The 14,122-nt window shown below is 45.6% G+C and overlaps 1 protein-coding gene across 1 annotated transcript in view; it reads right to left on the bottom strand.

The window, feature by feature from the left end:
- The window catches only part of dhx57 (DEAH (Asp-Glu-Ala-Asp/His) box polypeptide 57), a 137,717-nt gene that overhangs the window by 99,134 nt on the left and 24,461 nt on the right, over positions 1 to 14,122 (bottom strand). The window contains exons 5-6 of the mRNA XM_072504326.1: positions 10,268 to 11,061; positions 460 to 650 (exon numbers count right to left, since the gene is read on the bottom strand). Of these exons, the coding sequence (XP_072360427.1) occupies positions 460 to 650; positions 10,268 to 11,061 (985 nt within the window). The remainder of the gene's footprint in view (positions 1 to 459; positions 651 to 10,267; positions 11,062 to 14,122) is intronic.

The following is a 14,122-nucleotide window of genomic DNA, read 5'->3' as shown; positions in this document are numbered from 1 at the left end:
CTTTACCACCTGTCTGCCTCTCCTGCTTTAATACACTACTTAAAACTCTTTGACCAAGTTTTTGGTCAGTGAAGGGTGAAAATGTATATGAAAATGCTCCTCTAAACTACCTTGGAATATTTTACATTAAGGGAATTATACAAATGAAAATTATTTGTTTGAATGAAGAATTCCCAAGTTCTTTGTCTTTCTGCTTCCTCATACCATAATATCAAAAACTTTCAACTTAAAATTGCAGAGCTGCTCATCACTATTATTTAATCTGAAACATTCAAGTCTTACAACAGGGAATTCAATTGAACTGGTATTATGCGTTTCTAAAGGTCAGATCTTTACTGAAGGAAAAGTGACCTTACAAATAAAATTCACACTAAAAAGTCCAAGCACACCATTTTTAACCATCATATACTGTACACATTGTCTCTCTCAGGAAGAAAATTAGAACATGGATGAAGTTACCTGTTTGGTTTGAAAACTATTACAAAGTTTCTGGTTTTCCCTATATACATTCTCCAGTTTCCAGTTATACTTCTTCAACTGCCTCTTCTTCAGATGAACATAACTCTCAGTTTCCATAACCACAGCCTCAGGCTCTTCCTCCAGTAAGTCATCATCTTCCACTTCTGTCCCAGCATCATCTTTCACTGCAACTATAACATATTAACCATGTTGGTTGTAAAGACATCGGCTAAACTACAATGAAAATCATACCAAAAACCAAGTGCCAACGCTGGTTCAGTGATAACACTCCAGCCTCAGAATCAAAAGGCTATGGGGTCAAAGTGCTGGACCAGAAACTTGAGCTGACATGCTAATTTCAGTATTGCACAGTGGCAGGTGCTGTCTCTCAAGTGAGACTATGAGCGAGGCAGGTTGGGGGAATGGACACTGTTCTCGGTGACCATCATCCAGACTCCCAAAGGTTGTGTTGCCTACCGGGTGCTCAAGTTTGGAATATATCATCTGGGCTGCAGAGAAACTTGGGAATGAGAGGGTAAAGATCCAGTTGCCATGGTCCATGTAGGTACCAACAACGTAGGTGGAACAAGGATAGAGGTTCTGAAGGATTAGAAACAGCTAGGGGCTAAATTAAAAAGCAGAACCAAAAAGATAATAATCTCCGGATTACTACCTGAGCCACGACCTAATTGGCGCAGGGTCAATAAGATCAAAGAGGTAAATGCATGGCTTAAAGGTTGGTGTGGGAGAAATGGGTTTGAATTCATGGGACATTGGCACCAATACTGGAGAAGGAGGGAATTGTTGCAATAGGACAATGTTCCCTGAATCATGCTAGGAGCAGAGTCCTGAATAATTGCATCACTAGGGCTATGGAAAGGGCTTTAGACTAAATAGTAGTGTGGAAAATTTGAAAATAAAAGTTAAAGGAGAAGGTAGGAGTGCAGGTTAATGATGCGGTGGATTGTTACTAGAAAATAAAAGGACTTCCGGGTGCGGCGATGACCAGCTAAGTCGCACGTTTCGGCAGCTCCCGGTGGAACGGACTTTTGGGCTCTTAATAGGAGCCCCAACGGCAATTTAAACGGCCAAAAACACTGTGCGGTAAAACAGAAGGGAATCCCCCCGGACACGCATGGATAAGGTAGAGGATAGTGGCCGGATTGCGGAGGATCCTCTGGAGCAGCGGCAAGGAAGGCAAGCTCAAAGCAAGATGGCGTCGGAAGGTGGCCGTTTGTTATGGGGCCTGGAACAACAAGAGTTCCTGCGGCGCTGTGTGGAAGAACTGAAAAAGGAGTTGAAGAAGGTGCTGTTGGCCCCGATATTACAGGCGATTGAAGGGCTAAAGGAGGAGCAGAGGACACAAGAGCTGGAGCTTCGGGTCGTGAAGGCAAAGGCTGCTGAAAATGAAGACGAAATACAGGGCCTGGTGGTGAAGACAGAGACGCACGAGGCACAGCACTAAAGGTGTGTGGAAAGGCTGGAAGTAATGGAGAATAATTCGAGGAGGAAGAATTTAAGGGTTCTGGGTCTTCCCGAAGGCGCAGAAGGGGCGGACGTCGGGACATATGTGAGCACGATGCTTCACTCGCTAATGGGATCGGAGGCCCCGACGGGCCCTTTGGAGGTGGAGGGAGCTTATCGAGTTTTGGCGCGAAGACCAAGGGCTGGAGAAATACCTCGAGCTATAGTGGTGAGGTTTCTCCGCTATAATGACAGAGAGACGGTCCTCAGATGGGCGAAGAAAACTCGGAGCTGTAGGTGGGAGAACGCAGTGATCCGCGTATACCAGGATTGGAGTGCGGAGGTGGCGAGAAGGAGGGCAAGTTTTAATCGGGCTAAGGTGGTGCTTCACAAAAAGATCCAGTTTGGAATGTTACAACCGGCGAGATTGTGGGTCACACACCAAGGGAAGCACCACTACTTTGAGACGGCAGAAGAGGCGTGGACATTCATTGTGGACGAGAAGCTGGAATAGTCTGGCGAGAGAAAGAACTTTTGGGACAAAGTGGTGGGGTGATTATGTGGGGTGAGGGAAAAAGGGGGGGGGGGGGGGATGATTTTTAAATTTGTTAATTTTGCGATCCTGTAACTTTTCTCTCTTCCCCATGTTGGGGGGGGGGGGGGGGGGGGAGTTTGAGGAACTGTGGGCGCCGGTCATTAGGGGCAGGGCAGAATGGGAAGCGCGGGCTTTGTTCCCGCGCTATGGTAATTATGGCGGGAACAGGGACGCAGGAAGGAGGGGGCCTCGCACAGTGGGGGTCGAGGACAAGGGGGGAAGCCGAGGTCAGCCAGAGTTCGCTGACTTCTGGGAGCAACATGGGGGGTGCAACTACGATAGAAAGGGATCTAGCGGAGGGGGGGGGGGTTAACTGGGTTGCTGCTGCTAAGGAGAAGGGGGAGCTGTTACGGGGTGGGGTGGTCGAGGCGGGAGGGCGCCGTCGGGGGGATACACGGGTATGTGGGAACCGGGTGAGGAGCTGGATTAAAAAAGGGGATGGCTAGTCGACAAGGGGGGGGGGGGGGCAAAAAGCCCCCCCAACCCGGCTGATCACGTGGAACGCGAGAGGGCTGAACGGGCCGATTAAAAGGGCACGGGAACTCGTACACCTAAAGAAATTAAAGGTTATGTTGCAGGAGACGCATCTGAAACTGATAGACCAGGTCAGACTACGTAAAGGATGGGTGGGGCAGGTGTTTCATTCGGGTTTGGATGCGAAGAACAGGGGGGTGGCTATCTTAGTGGGGAAACGGGTACTGTTTGAGGCAAAGACTATAGTGGCGGATAGTGGGGGTAGATATGTGATGGTGAGTGGCAGATTGCAAGGGGAGGCGGTGGTTCTGGTGAACGTATATGCCCCGAATTGGGATGATGCAAATTTTATGAGGCGTATGTTGGGACGTATCCCGGACCTGGAGGCGGGAAAGCTGGTAACGGGGGGAGACTTCAATACAGTGCTTGATCCAGGGCTGGACAGATCGAAGTGCAGGACCGGGAGGAGGCCAGCAGCGGCCAGGGTGCTCAAGAACTTCATGGAGCAGATGGGAGGGGTAGACCCCTGGAGATTTAGTAGGCCTAGGAGTAAGGAGTTCTCATTTTTCTCCCATGTCCACAAAGTATACTCACGGATAGACTTTTTTGTCTTGGGAAAGGCACTGATTCCGAAGGTGACAGGGACGGAATATACGGCCATAGCTATTTCGGACCACGCTCCACATTGGGTAGACCTGGAGGCAGGAGAGGAAAAAGAACAGCACCCACTCTGGAGAATGGATATGGGCTTATTGGCAGATGAGGGGGTATGTTTAAGGGTGAGGGGGTGCATTGAAAGGTACTTGGAGCTTAATGACAATGGAGAAGTCCAGGTGGGAGTGGTCTGGGAGGCGTTGAAGGCGGTGGTTAGAGGGGAACAGATATCCATAAGGGCACATATTGGAAGCAAGAGGGTAATGAAAGGGAGCGATTGCTGAAAGAACTTTTGAGGGTGTACAGGCAATCTGCGGAGGCACCGGAGGAGGGACTGTACAGGGAAAGACAAAGGCTACATGTAGAATTTGACCTGCTGACCACGGGTAAGGCAGAGGCACAGTGGAGGAGGGCACAGGGTGTACAGTATGAGTATGGAGAGAAGGCGAGTCGGCTACTGGCCCACCAATTGAGGAAGAGGGGAGCAGCGAGGGAGATAGGTGGGGTGAGAGATGAGGAGGGAGAGATGGAACGGGGAGCGGAGAGAGTGAACGGGGTGTTCAAGGCATTTTATGAGAGGTTATACAAGGCTCAGCCCCCGGATGGGAAGGAGGGAATGATGTGTTTCTTGGATCAGCTGGAATTCCCTAAGGTGGAGGAGCAGGCGAGGGCGGGACTGGGAGCACAGATTGAGACGGAGGAGGTGGTAAAAGGGATTGGGAGCATGCAGGCGGGGAAGGCCCCGGGACCGGATGGATTCCCGGTGGAATTTTATAAGAAGTATATGGACTTACTGGCCCGCTTTTGACGAGAATCTTTAATGAGGCCAGGGAAAGGGGGCAGCTGCCCCCGACTATGTCGGAGGCAACGATATCGCTCCTTTTGAAGAAGGAAAAAGACCCGCTGCAGTGTGGGTCCTACAGGCCCATTTCCCTTTTAAATGTAGATGCTAAGCTCCTGGCCAAGGTGATGGCGACGAGGATAGAGGACTGTGTCCCGGGGGTGGTCCACGAGGATCAAACTGGGTTTGTTAAGGGGAGACAGCTGAACACGAACATACGGAGGTTGCTAGGGGTAATGATGATGCCCCCACCAGAGGGGGAGGCGGAGATAGTGGTGGCGATGGACGCTGAGAAAGCATTCGACAGAGTGGAGTGGGATTATCTGTGGGAGGTGCTGAGGAGATTTGGTTTTGGAGAAGGGTATATCGGATGGGTACAGCTGCTGTATAGGGCCCCGGTGGCGAGCGTGGTCACGAACAGACAGAGGTCTGATTACTTCCGCCTTCATAGAGGGACGAGGCAGGGGTGTCCCCTGTCTCCGTTACTGTTTGCATTGGCGATTGAGCCCCTGGCCATAGCACGAAGGGGCTCCAGGAAGTGGAGGGGAGTGCTCAGGGGAGGAGAACACCGGGTATCCTTGTATGCAGATGATTTATTGCTGTATGTTGCGGACCCAGTGGAGGGGATTCCTGAGATAATGCAGACACTCAGGGAGTTTGGGGAATTTTCGGGGTACAAATTGAATATGGGTAAGAGTGAGTTGTTTGTGGTGCATCCGGGGGAGCAGAGCAGGGGAATAGATGACTTACCGCTCAGGAAGGTAACAAGAGATTTCCGGTACTTAGGGATTCAGATAGCCAGGTGTTGGGGAACCTTACACCGGCTTAATTTAACAAGATTGGTGGAACAGATGGAGGAGGGTTTTAAGAGATGGGACATGGCGCCCCTGTCACTGGTGGGTAGGGTGCAGGCGGTCAAAATGGTAGTCCTCCCGAGATTCCTCTTTGTGTTTCAGTGCCTTCCGGTGATGGTCACGAAGGCTTTTTTCAAGAGAATTGAGAAAAGTGTCATGAGTTTTGTGTGGACCGGGAAGACCCCGAGAGTGAGGAGGGGGTTCTTGCAGCGTAGCAGGGATAGCGGGGGGCTGGCACTACCGAGCCTAAGCGAATACTACTGGGCCGCCAATATCTCAATGGTGTGTAAGTGGATGGGAGAAGGGGAGGGAGCGGCGTGGAAGAGATTGGAGATGGCGTCCTGCAAGGGAACCAGCCTACAAGCAATGGTGACGGCGCCGTTGCCGTTCTCCCCGAAGAAATACACCACAAGTTCAGTGGTGGTGGCAACACTAAAAATTTGGGGGCAGTGGAGACGACATAGGGGAAGGACGGGAGCCTCGGTGCGGTCCCCGATAAGAAATAACCATTGGTTTGTCCCGGGGAGAATGGATGGGGGATTTGGAGCATGGCAAAGAGCTGGGGTTGTGCAACTGAGAGATCTGTTCGTAGACGGGACGTTTGCGAGTCTGGGAGCGCTGACGGAAAAATATGGGTTGCCCCAAGGGAATGCATTTCGGTACATGCAACTGAGGGCTTTTGCGAGGCAACAGGTAAGTGAATTCCCACAGCTCCCGACGCAGGAGGTTCAGGATAGAGTGATCTCAGGGACATGGGTGGGGGATGGTAGGGTGTCGGATATATACAGGGAAATGAGGGACGAGGGGGAGATCATGGTGGATGAGCTGAAGGGGAAATGGGAAGAAGAGCTGGGGGAAGAGATTGAGGAGGGGCTGTGGGCTGATGCCCTACGTAGGGTAAACTCGTTGTCCTCGTGCGCCAGGCTAAGCCTGATACAATTCAAGGTTTTACACAGGGCGCATATGACCGGAGCACGGCTCAGTAAATTTTTCGGGGTAGAGGATAGGTGTGGGAGATGCTCGAGAAGCCCAGCAAACCACACCCACGTGTTTTGGTCATGTCCGGCACTACAGGGGTTCCGGGTGGGGGTGGCAAAGGTGCTTTCGAAGGTGGCAGGGGTTGGCTATATTCGGGGTTGCAGAAGAGCCGGGAGTGCAGGAGGCGAAAGAGGCTGATGTCTTTGCCTTTGCGTCCCTAGTAGCCCGGCAAAGGATATTGCTTATGTGGAAGGAAGCCAAACCCCCGGGCGGGTCCTCAGGGGTGTTTTTTGTATAGATATTTGTATTAGGCTATGCATATTGGGTTGTTGGATTTTATTTTTGGAGAGTTATTATTTTTGATATGGCAGTTGCCATTTAGTTTATATATTATTTATTTATTTGTTAAAAACGGCCACTGTTATTTGTACTGTTTTACTGTTGTAAAAAGGAAAACCTTTGTATTGTTTTGTTTGGCCAAAAAATTTGAATAAAATATATTTTTTTTAAAAGAAAATAAAATAAAAGGAAGGGACAGAACATGTGAAAGTAATATTGCACCAAGGAATCAGACAAGAGTGGGGAAATTTGATACTAGAAACTTAAAGGCTTTATGTCTGAATGCATAAAGTATTCAGAACAAAATTAATGAGTTAACAGTGCAAATAGAGACAAAGGGGTATGATTTGGTGGCAATTGCTGAGACATGGTTACAAGGAGAGTTGAATATCCAAGGGTACTCAGTATTTCAGAAGGATAGACAGAAATGTAATGGAGGTGGTGTAGCTTTGCTGGTATAGGAAGGGATCAGTGGTGTTGTGAGAAATGATATAGGCACTGGAGACCAAGATGTGGAATCAGTCTGGATAGAAATAAGAAATAACAATGGAAAGAAGTCCCGATGGGAATAATCTATAGGTCCTCAAACAATAGTTTTGCTGTGAGGCACAGTATAAACCAGGAAATATTGGAGGCTTGTACGAAAGGTACAATAATCATGGATGATTTTAATATGCATATAGACTGGATTAATCAAATTGTCACGGGTAGTCTTGAGGGAGAGTTCATTGAACGTATTACAGATTGTTTCTTGGAGCAATATGTTAATGAACCAATCAGGAAGGAGGCTATTCTGGATTTGATATTGTGCAATAAGGGGGGATTAATTCATGACCTCATGGGAAGAGTGATCACAGCACGATAGAATTTCAAATTCAGTTTGAGGGCAAGAAACTGGGGTCCCACACTAGTGTTCTAGAGTTAAACAAAGGGTAATTATGTTGGCACGAGGACAGATTTGGTCCCAGCGTATTGGGTAGGAAGACTAAAAGGTAGGACAGTTGTTTAAGGGGAGATTAAATTCCTTGTAGGAGGGGAAAAACATTCATGGCAAAGCAAGGAAGTTAAAGATAACAAAGACAAAATTAAGGCAATATTGCAAAGGCCAGTGGCAGGCAGGAAGATTGGGAAACTTTTGAAGATCAATAACGGGTTACTAAAAAAAAAAAAAGTAATAAAAAGAGCGAAGGCAAATTAAGAAAATTAGCACAAAATATAAAAAAGGAGAGCAAAAGCTTCTATAAGTACATAAAAGTGAAGAGAGAAGCAAAAGTGAATGTTGGTCCCTTGGAGGAGATCAGGGAGTTAATAATGGGGAACACAGAAATGATGGAGATGCTAAATCAATATTTTGTCTCAGTTTTCATGGTGGAGGACACTATCCCAATAGTAACAGGTAATGCAGAGGTAATAGAAGGGAGGAAGTTGGAACAATCATCATCAATAGGGAAAAAGTACTAAACAAATTATTGGGATTGAGGCAGACAAGTCCCCAGGGCCTGGTGGCCTGCATCTTAGGGTCTTAAAGGATGTGGGAAAGGTTCCAGTGGGTTGGGAAAATGCTAATGTAAAACCCTTACTCAAAAGGGAAACAGAAAGTAGGAAACTACAGACCAGTTAATTTAACATCTGTTGTTGGGAGTTGTTAGAATCCATTATTAAGGAAGTAACACCAGGACATTTAAAAAGTCAAAACACAATTGAGAGTCAGCATGGTTTTATGAAGGGTAAACCTTGTTTGACTAATTTGCTAGAGCTATTCGAAGATGAAACAAGGCACGTGGATAATGGGCATCCTGTAGATGTATTTTATCTGGACTTTCAGAAGGCATTTGATAAGGTGCCGCACAAAAGGTTAAAACACAAGGTAAGATCACATGGGATTGGGGGTAATTTATTCACTTGGATAGAAGACCGACTAACCAACAGAAGGCATAGAGTCGGTATAATGAATCTTTTCCTAGTTGACAAGATGTAACTAGTGGGGTGCCACAGGGTCCGGTCCTCGGGCCCCAACTATTTACATATATATTAATGGCTTGGATGGAGGGATAGAAGGCACCATAGCCAAATTTGTAGGCAACACTAAAATAGGTGGGAAAGCAATTTGCAGTGACGAAACAATAAATTTACAAATGGATATAGATAAGTTGCGCGAGTGGGCCAACATTTGGCAGATGAAGTTTAATGTGGATAAGTGGGAGGTTATCAATTTGGGTTGGAACAATGGAATGACAACTTATTATCCAAATGAAGAGAAACTTATGAGTGCTTTGACGCAGAGGGATCTGGGTGTCTTGTGCATGAATCGCAGAAGACTAGTATACAAATACAGCAGGTAATAAGGGAGGCAAATTGAATTTTGGCTTCTACAGCTAAAGGAATAGAGTATAAAAGTACAGAAGTGTTGCTGTGACTGTACAAGATACTGGCAAGATTACACCTGGAGTACGGTGTACAGTTTTGGTACCCTATTTGAGGAGGGATGTAGTTGCATGAGAGGTAGTTAAGAGGCCTAGATTGATTCCAGAGATGAGGAGTTCGTCTTTTGATGAAAGATGGAACGGTTTAGGCCTGTACTCTCTCGAGTTTAAAAGAATGAAAGGAGATCTAATTGGAGGTATACAAGATGATAAAAGGTATTGACAAAGTAGATATAGAGCGGATGCTTCCTCTAGTGGGTCAATCTAGAACGAGTGGTCATTAGCTTTAGGATAAGGGCTATCAGATTTAAGATAGAGATGAGAAGAAATTACTTCTCTCAAAGGCTCATGAATCTGTGGAATTCACTACCACAGAGTTCAGTGGATGCTGGGACTTTAAGTAAATTTGAGGAGATTAGAAAGATTTTTAATTAGTAATTAGTTTTGAAGGGTTATGGAGAACGGGCAGGAAAGTGGAGTTGAGGCCGAGATGAGATCAGTGATGATCGTATTGAATGGTGGAGCAGGCTCAAGGGGCTGAATTGCCTACTCCTGCTCCTAGTTCTTAAGTTCTTATGAACTATCACCCGCTCAAGTGAATAGAAAAGATCCTATGACTTTACACAAAGACAACCAAGAGCATTCTCATGTTGCTGCTGATATTACTCTCTCAATCACAATCAACATCACTAGAGCAGATAATCTCACCATTTTTAAAAACTGGTGTTCCTAGGAGCTTGCCGAGTTCAGATTAGCTGCTGCGTTTCATACATTGCAAATAGGTACAACACTTCAAAAAATGCTTTGGGACATTCTGAGGTTGTGAAAGGTGCTATAAAAACAGAATTTTTTGTTGTTGTTACTCGAAATAAAAAAGACCCACAGGGCAATTCCCCACCCGAAAGCATTGGATCTAGGTTCAAGATCTGTTGATTGCTGTATTGGCCCGAAATCTGTTAACCTCAGCATCCCGAAATTTTCCCTTTTACAATAAAAAGGTTTCAACTAAGTCTATGTTCACTGCAGTAAGTACCACGCTATTCCACAGGGTAATTCCTTCAAGACTCAAGAAATTACTCGTTAAAACTCAAGTCGTAGCTTGTGCTTTCCTGAACTCTGAAACAAAACCTTTCAGGGTGCAATAAGTACCACACAAATCCCAAGGATTCCAGGTTCACAATAGTACCTGCCAGCTGATGACGAAGAGGATAGTTGCGAGGTGCTTGTTGACCGTTAGTTTGTTCAGTAAAGACAGCGGGCACAACAGGAGGAACACTGTATTTGTGGGTGGTTTCAAGGAGCAGTTCGGTCATATTCACTTCATTTTCCAAGCACATGATCAATGTGTGAACCACTGGTTCATTTGTTCTTGCTGCTAACAAGGCCTCTCCATAGAGATGCTCAGTTATATGCAAACGGCAAGCTTGGGGCAGACTGTCATTAGTAGAAGAAAAGGCTACAAGTGGGACCTCATACGGATACTTATTATCAGGTGGAAATCGGATCTCAAGTGTGTATAGGAGTGCATTGGCATCACAACGCAAATGACTGTCCTCTTTCCTTTCTCCTTTTGAAGGAAACTCATGCCGGAGCTTACATCTCGACCCAAAGCGGCAACTACCCTTGAGGTAATGCTGGCAAATGTTTATCAGAGTCTTTGCTGTCGAGTCTTCAGTCTCACAGCTTCTCGATTTATTAAGCTTGTGTGTCAGAAACACAAGCGCCAGTTCAACGCTCCAGACCCGGTTTTGAATCCTTTCAGAGAATTTGCTCTCATATATGGAGCTAAGAGCAAGTGCTTCTTCTTGCCTCCGCTCCACACAATCCTCCATGCTAATGTTACCAAATTTGGGCGAGGCTTTGATTCTATCTTTAAACTTTTCCCGAAAGCACTGCTGCAACAGATATTCCAAAGATGATCCTACATCCCCATCAAACATTTTGAGTGTTGATATGCAATGTTCTGCATGAAAACCATACCTAAAATAAATATAAGTATGTTATTTTAACGTTTCATAACAATTCACCAACTGAATTCATTGCAACATATAATATACCTATATGCCAAAACACGTTAACCATAAATCCATGCAATAGTCAGCGCTCTCATGTCCAATTGGATAGATTTCATGTTCTGCACCTAGTACAAGTTAAGTTGTCATGGCAAAACAGCTAGGGTATTTGAACTAAAACTATTCATATTAACTGCAGTTAAATTAAACCTACCTTTAAATAATCTAAATACTGCAGATGTTGGAAATCTGAAATAAAAACAGAACATGCTGGAAGTACTCAGCAGGTCAGGCAGCCCATCAGTTGGGTACACTCTCACCCGAGTCACAAGATTCCAGGTTCAAATGCCATGCCAGGCTTTCAGCATGAAAATCAAGAATGACGACCCAGTGTAGTAGAGGAAGTGCTGCACTGTCAGAGGTTTGCACTTTCAGATTAGACGTTAAACCCAGATCTCATCTGCCTGCTTGGATTAATGCAAAAGACCCCTATGGCACTATCTTTGAGGAAGGGCAAAGGAATTATCCCCAATGTCCTGGCCAATATTTATCCCTCAATTAAAATCACAAAAAGATTATCTGGTCATCATCACATCACTGTTTGCTGTGTGTAGCTGGCTGCCATGTTTCCTATATTAGAACACTGACTACACTTCAAAAGCACTTCCTTAACAGTATAGTGATCACGAAAAGCGCGATACAAATGCTCATTTTTCTTTAGCATCTGTGAAGAGAAAGAGCTCCCCCTTCATAATGACTGGCAGCTGCGGACATTTTTATTTCTAAAATGCTTGAAAGTGCTGAGAGCGTGCACTAACTTAAGGAGTCCTCTTTCTCGGTCTCCTTTACCCAACCTCACGCATTGGAAACTTGTCTGCGTCATCTTTAATTGGATTGTTAGCCCAGACCAATTAAATTGACCTTTTCTTTGAAAATTGTAGCATGGTTTACTTCAGATGTGGTATGGGATTGGAACCTGGAAACAATCCCAGGCTATGGTTCCGACCCCAGACCAACAATTTAGAACGCAAACTCTGCTTCTCTCTCCAGAGATCTGCTCGTCTTGATGAATATTTCCCACATATTGTTTTTATCTTAAATGACCTAGAACTACTTATAGCTCCTGCAAACCTTTAGTAGGCTCAAAACTTCATTTATAGAAACACATTTCTGACACATGAACCTGCTAATAAACAATAGGATTGGAAGATGGAAGAAAAGGTGCAAGATAAGGTTTGCACACTTGCCAACCATCCCATTCTCTTCAATGGATGAAGCACAAACCAGTGTAAGCCACCACTTCTACCTCACACATGGGACCCAATTTGATCTCTTATGCAAATTAGTTGTTTTTGAATGGGTCAAAATTTCATCCCATATGGAGTGCATGTATTTCTTATTGTAGTCCACATTTAAAAATAAACAGGACGTATTCTAAATAAGCATAGCGTTTTGGGACTTTGCCAAACTAGAAGAAAGGCATTGCCTAGGAGCTGGCATCAATCCCAAAAAAAATTGTGTGGTGCACTATTCAATCTAGTTTGGCATCTTTACCAGGAAGGGAATAACTATTGATACTTGAGCAAAACAGGATAAGTTTTCAATAAGAATTAGATAAAAGCCTAGCTTTGTATTTTGCTCTTTTTATAAGGGGGTTAATTTGCTTGGTGGTGTTGAACTTATTGAATTTTAATTAAGGTAACTTATGATGCATTAAAAAAATTAACTGTTCCCTGTAGTAAAAGAAACAATTATCCAGACACCAGGAAATCAACAAGCACAGTGTCCCTATTCATTGAAAGCACATACTTCAACTATATAATTCTAGTTTTGTAAAGGAATCCATTTTGTCTATTATAAGATGCACAGAAGAGCGGCATGGTGGTTAGCACTGCTATCTCACAGCACCAGGGACCTGGGTTCAATTCCAGTTTCGGGTGACTGTCTGTGTGAAGTTTGTACATTCTCCCAGTGTCTGCGTGGGTTTCCTCCGGGTGCTCCGGTTTCCTCCCACAGTCCAAAGATGTGCAGGTTAGGTGAATTGAAAATGATCAATTGCCCCTTAGTGTCCAGGGATATGTAGGTTAGGTTACAGGTTGTTGGGATATGGTGGAGTGCTCTTTAAGGGGGTCAGTGCAGACTCGATGGGCCGAATGGCCTCCTTCGGCACTGTAAGGATTCTGAGATTCGAATGACACAAAATAAACTATAATACAAAATAAAGCCAACAGCTAAAGTTTGGGAGTCTTAGAACAGAGATAGCGGAGAGAAATGCCCATTATTGGTTTGTGTCTGGTGTTGTTTCTGTGTTACCTTTCTTACTAGCTAACCTTCATTATTATAAATGCCTTGCTGGAAAGGCAAGCAAAAAGAGCTTAAACACTGGCTCCCAAAACCCCTTCACTCTTTAGTTCTCTTTAGATATAGGCATGGTGCCAGAGGACTGCAAATGTCATATCCATTCCAAAAAAAAAAGGGGGAAGGTTAACCCACAACTATAGGTCAGATAGGTGGTGAAGATGCTTTTAGAAACAATAATTGGAGTTCCGGTGACGGCGGGCGGGAGGCGGCCGCACAATGGAGGGCTCCCGTTCGGGAACGGCATTTTTGGGGCTTTAAGCCCGGTCCCAGGGTCCGCGGAGGCGGCAGAAGCAGGGAGAAGGCATGGAGGAGGCACAGTGAAGACACAGGAGGAAAAAAAAGAACAAAGAAAAATCTTGAGGGTGAGCAAGAAAACGGCCGGGAAAAAAAACAGCTGAAGGTCCATCAGGGAGTGGAAAGGTCACCAAGGAAAATGGAGGCTGGAGCACCAGGGAAGGCCGCACTGCTTACGGTTGAAGAAATAACTAAGGTGATGGCTACGGAATTTGAAAAGCAGTTGGCGCAGATTGCAAAATGCATGGAGACGGTGAGGAAGGAGATGAGGGAGGTTTTGAGTGTGCTGGTGGAGGAGGCGGTTTCCCCGGTGAGGACGGAGGTGGCGAGCGCAGTGGCGGAGGTGCGAGAGCAAGGGGAGGCGCTGAAGGAAG

Source organism: Scyliorhinus torazame, chromosome 1, assembly GCF_047496885.1.
Source record: "Scyliorhinus torazame isolate Kashiwa2021f chromosome 1, sScyTor2.1, whole genome shotgun sequence".
Classification (NCBI taxonomy): Eukaryota; Metazoa; Chordata; class Chondrichthyes; order Carcharhiniformes; family Scyliorhinidae; genus Scyliorhinus; species Scyliorhinus torazame.
The sequence above is the reverse complement of the archived record's forward strand: the minus strand, read 5'-3'. Positions and strand labels throughout refer to the sequence as shown.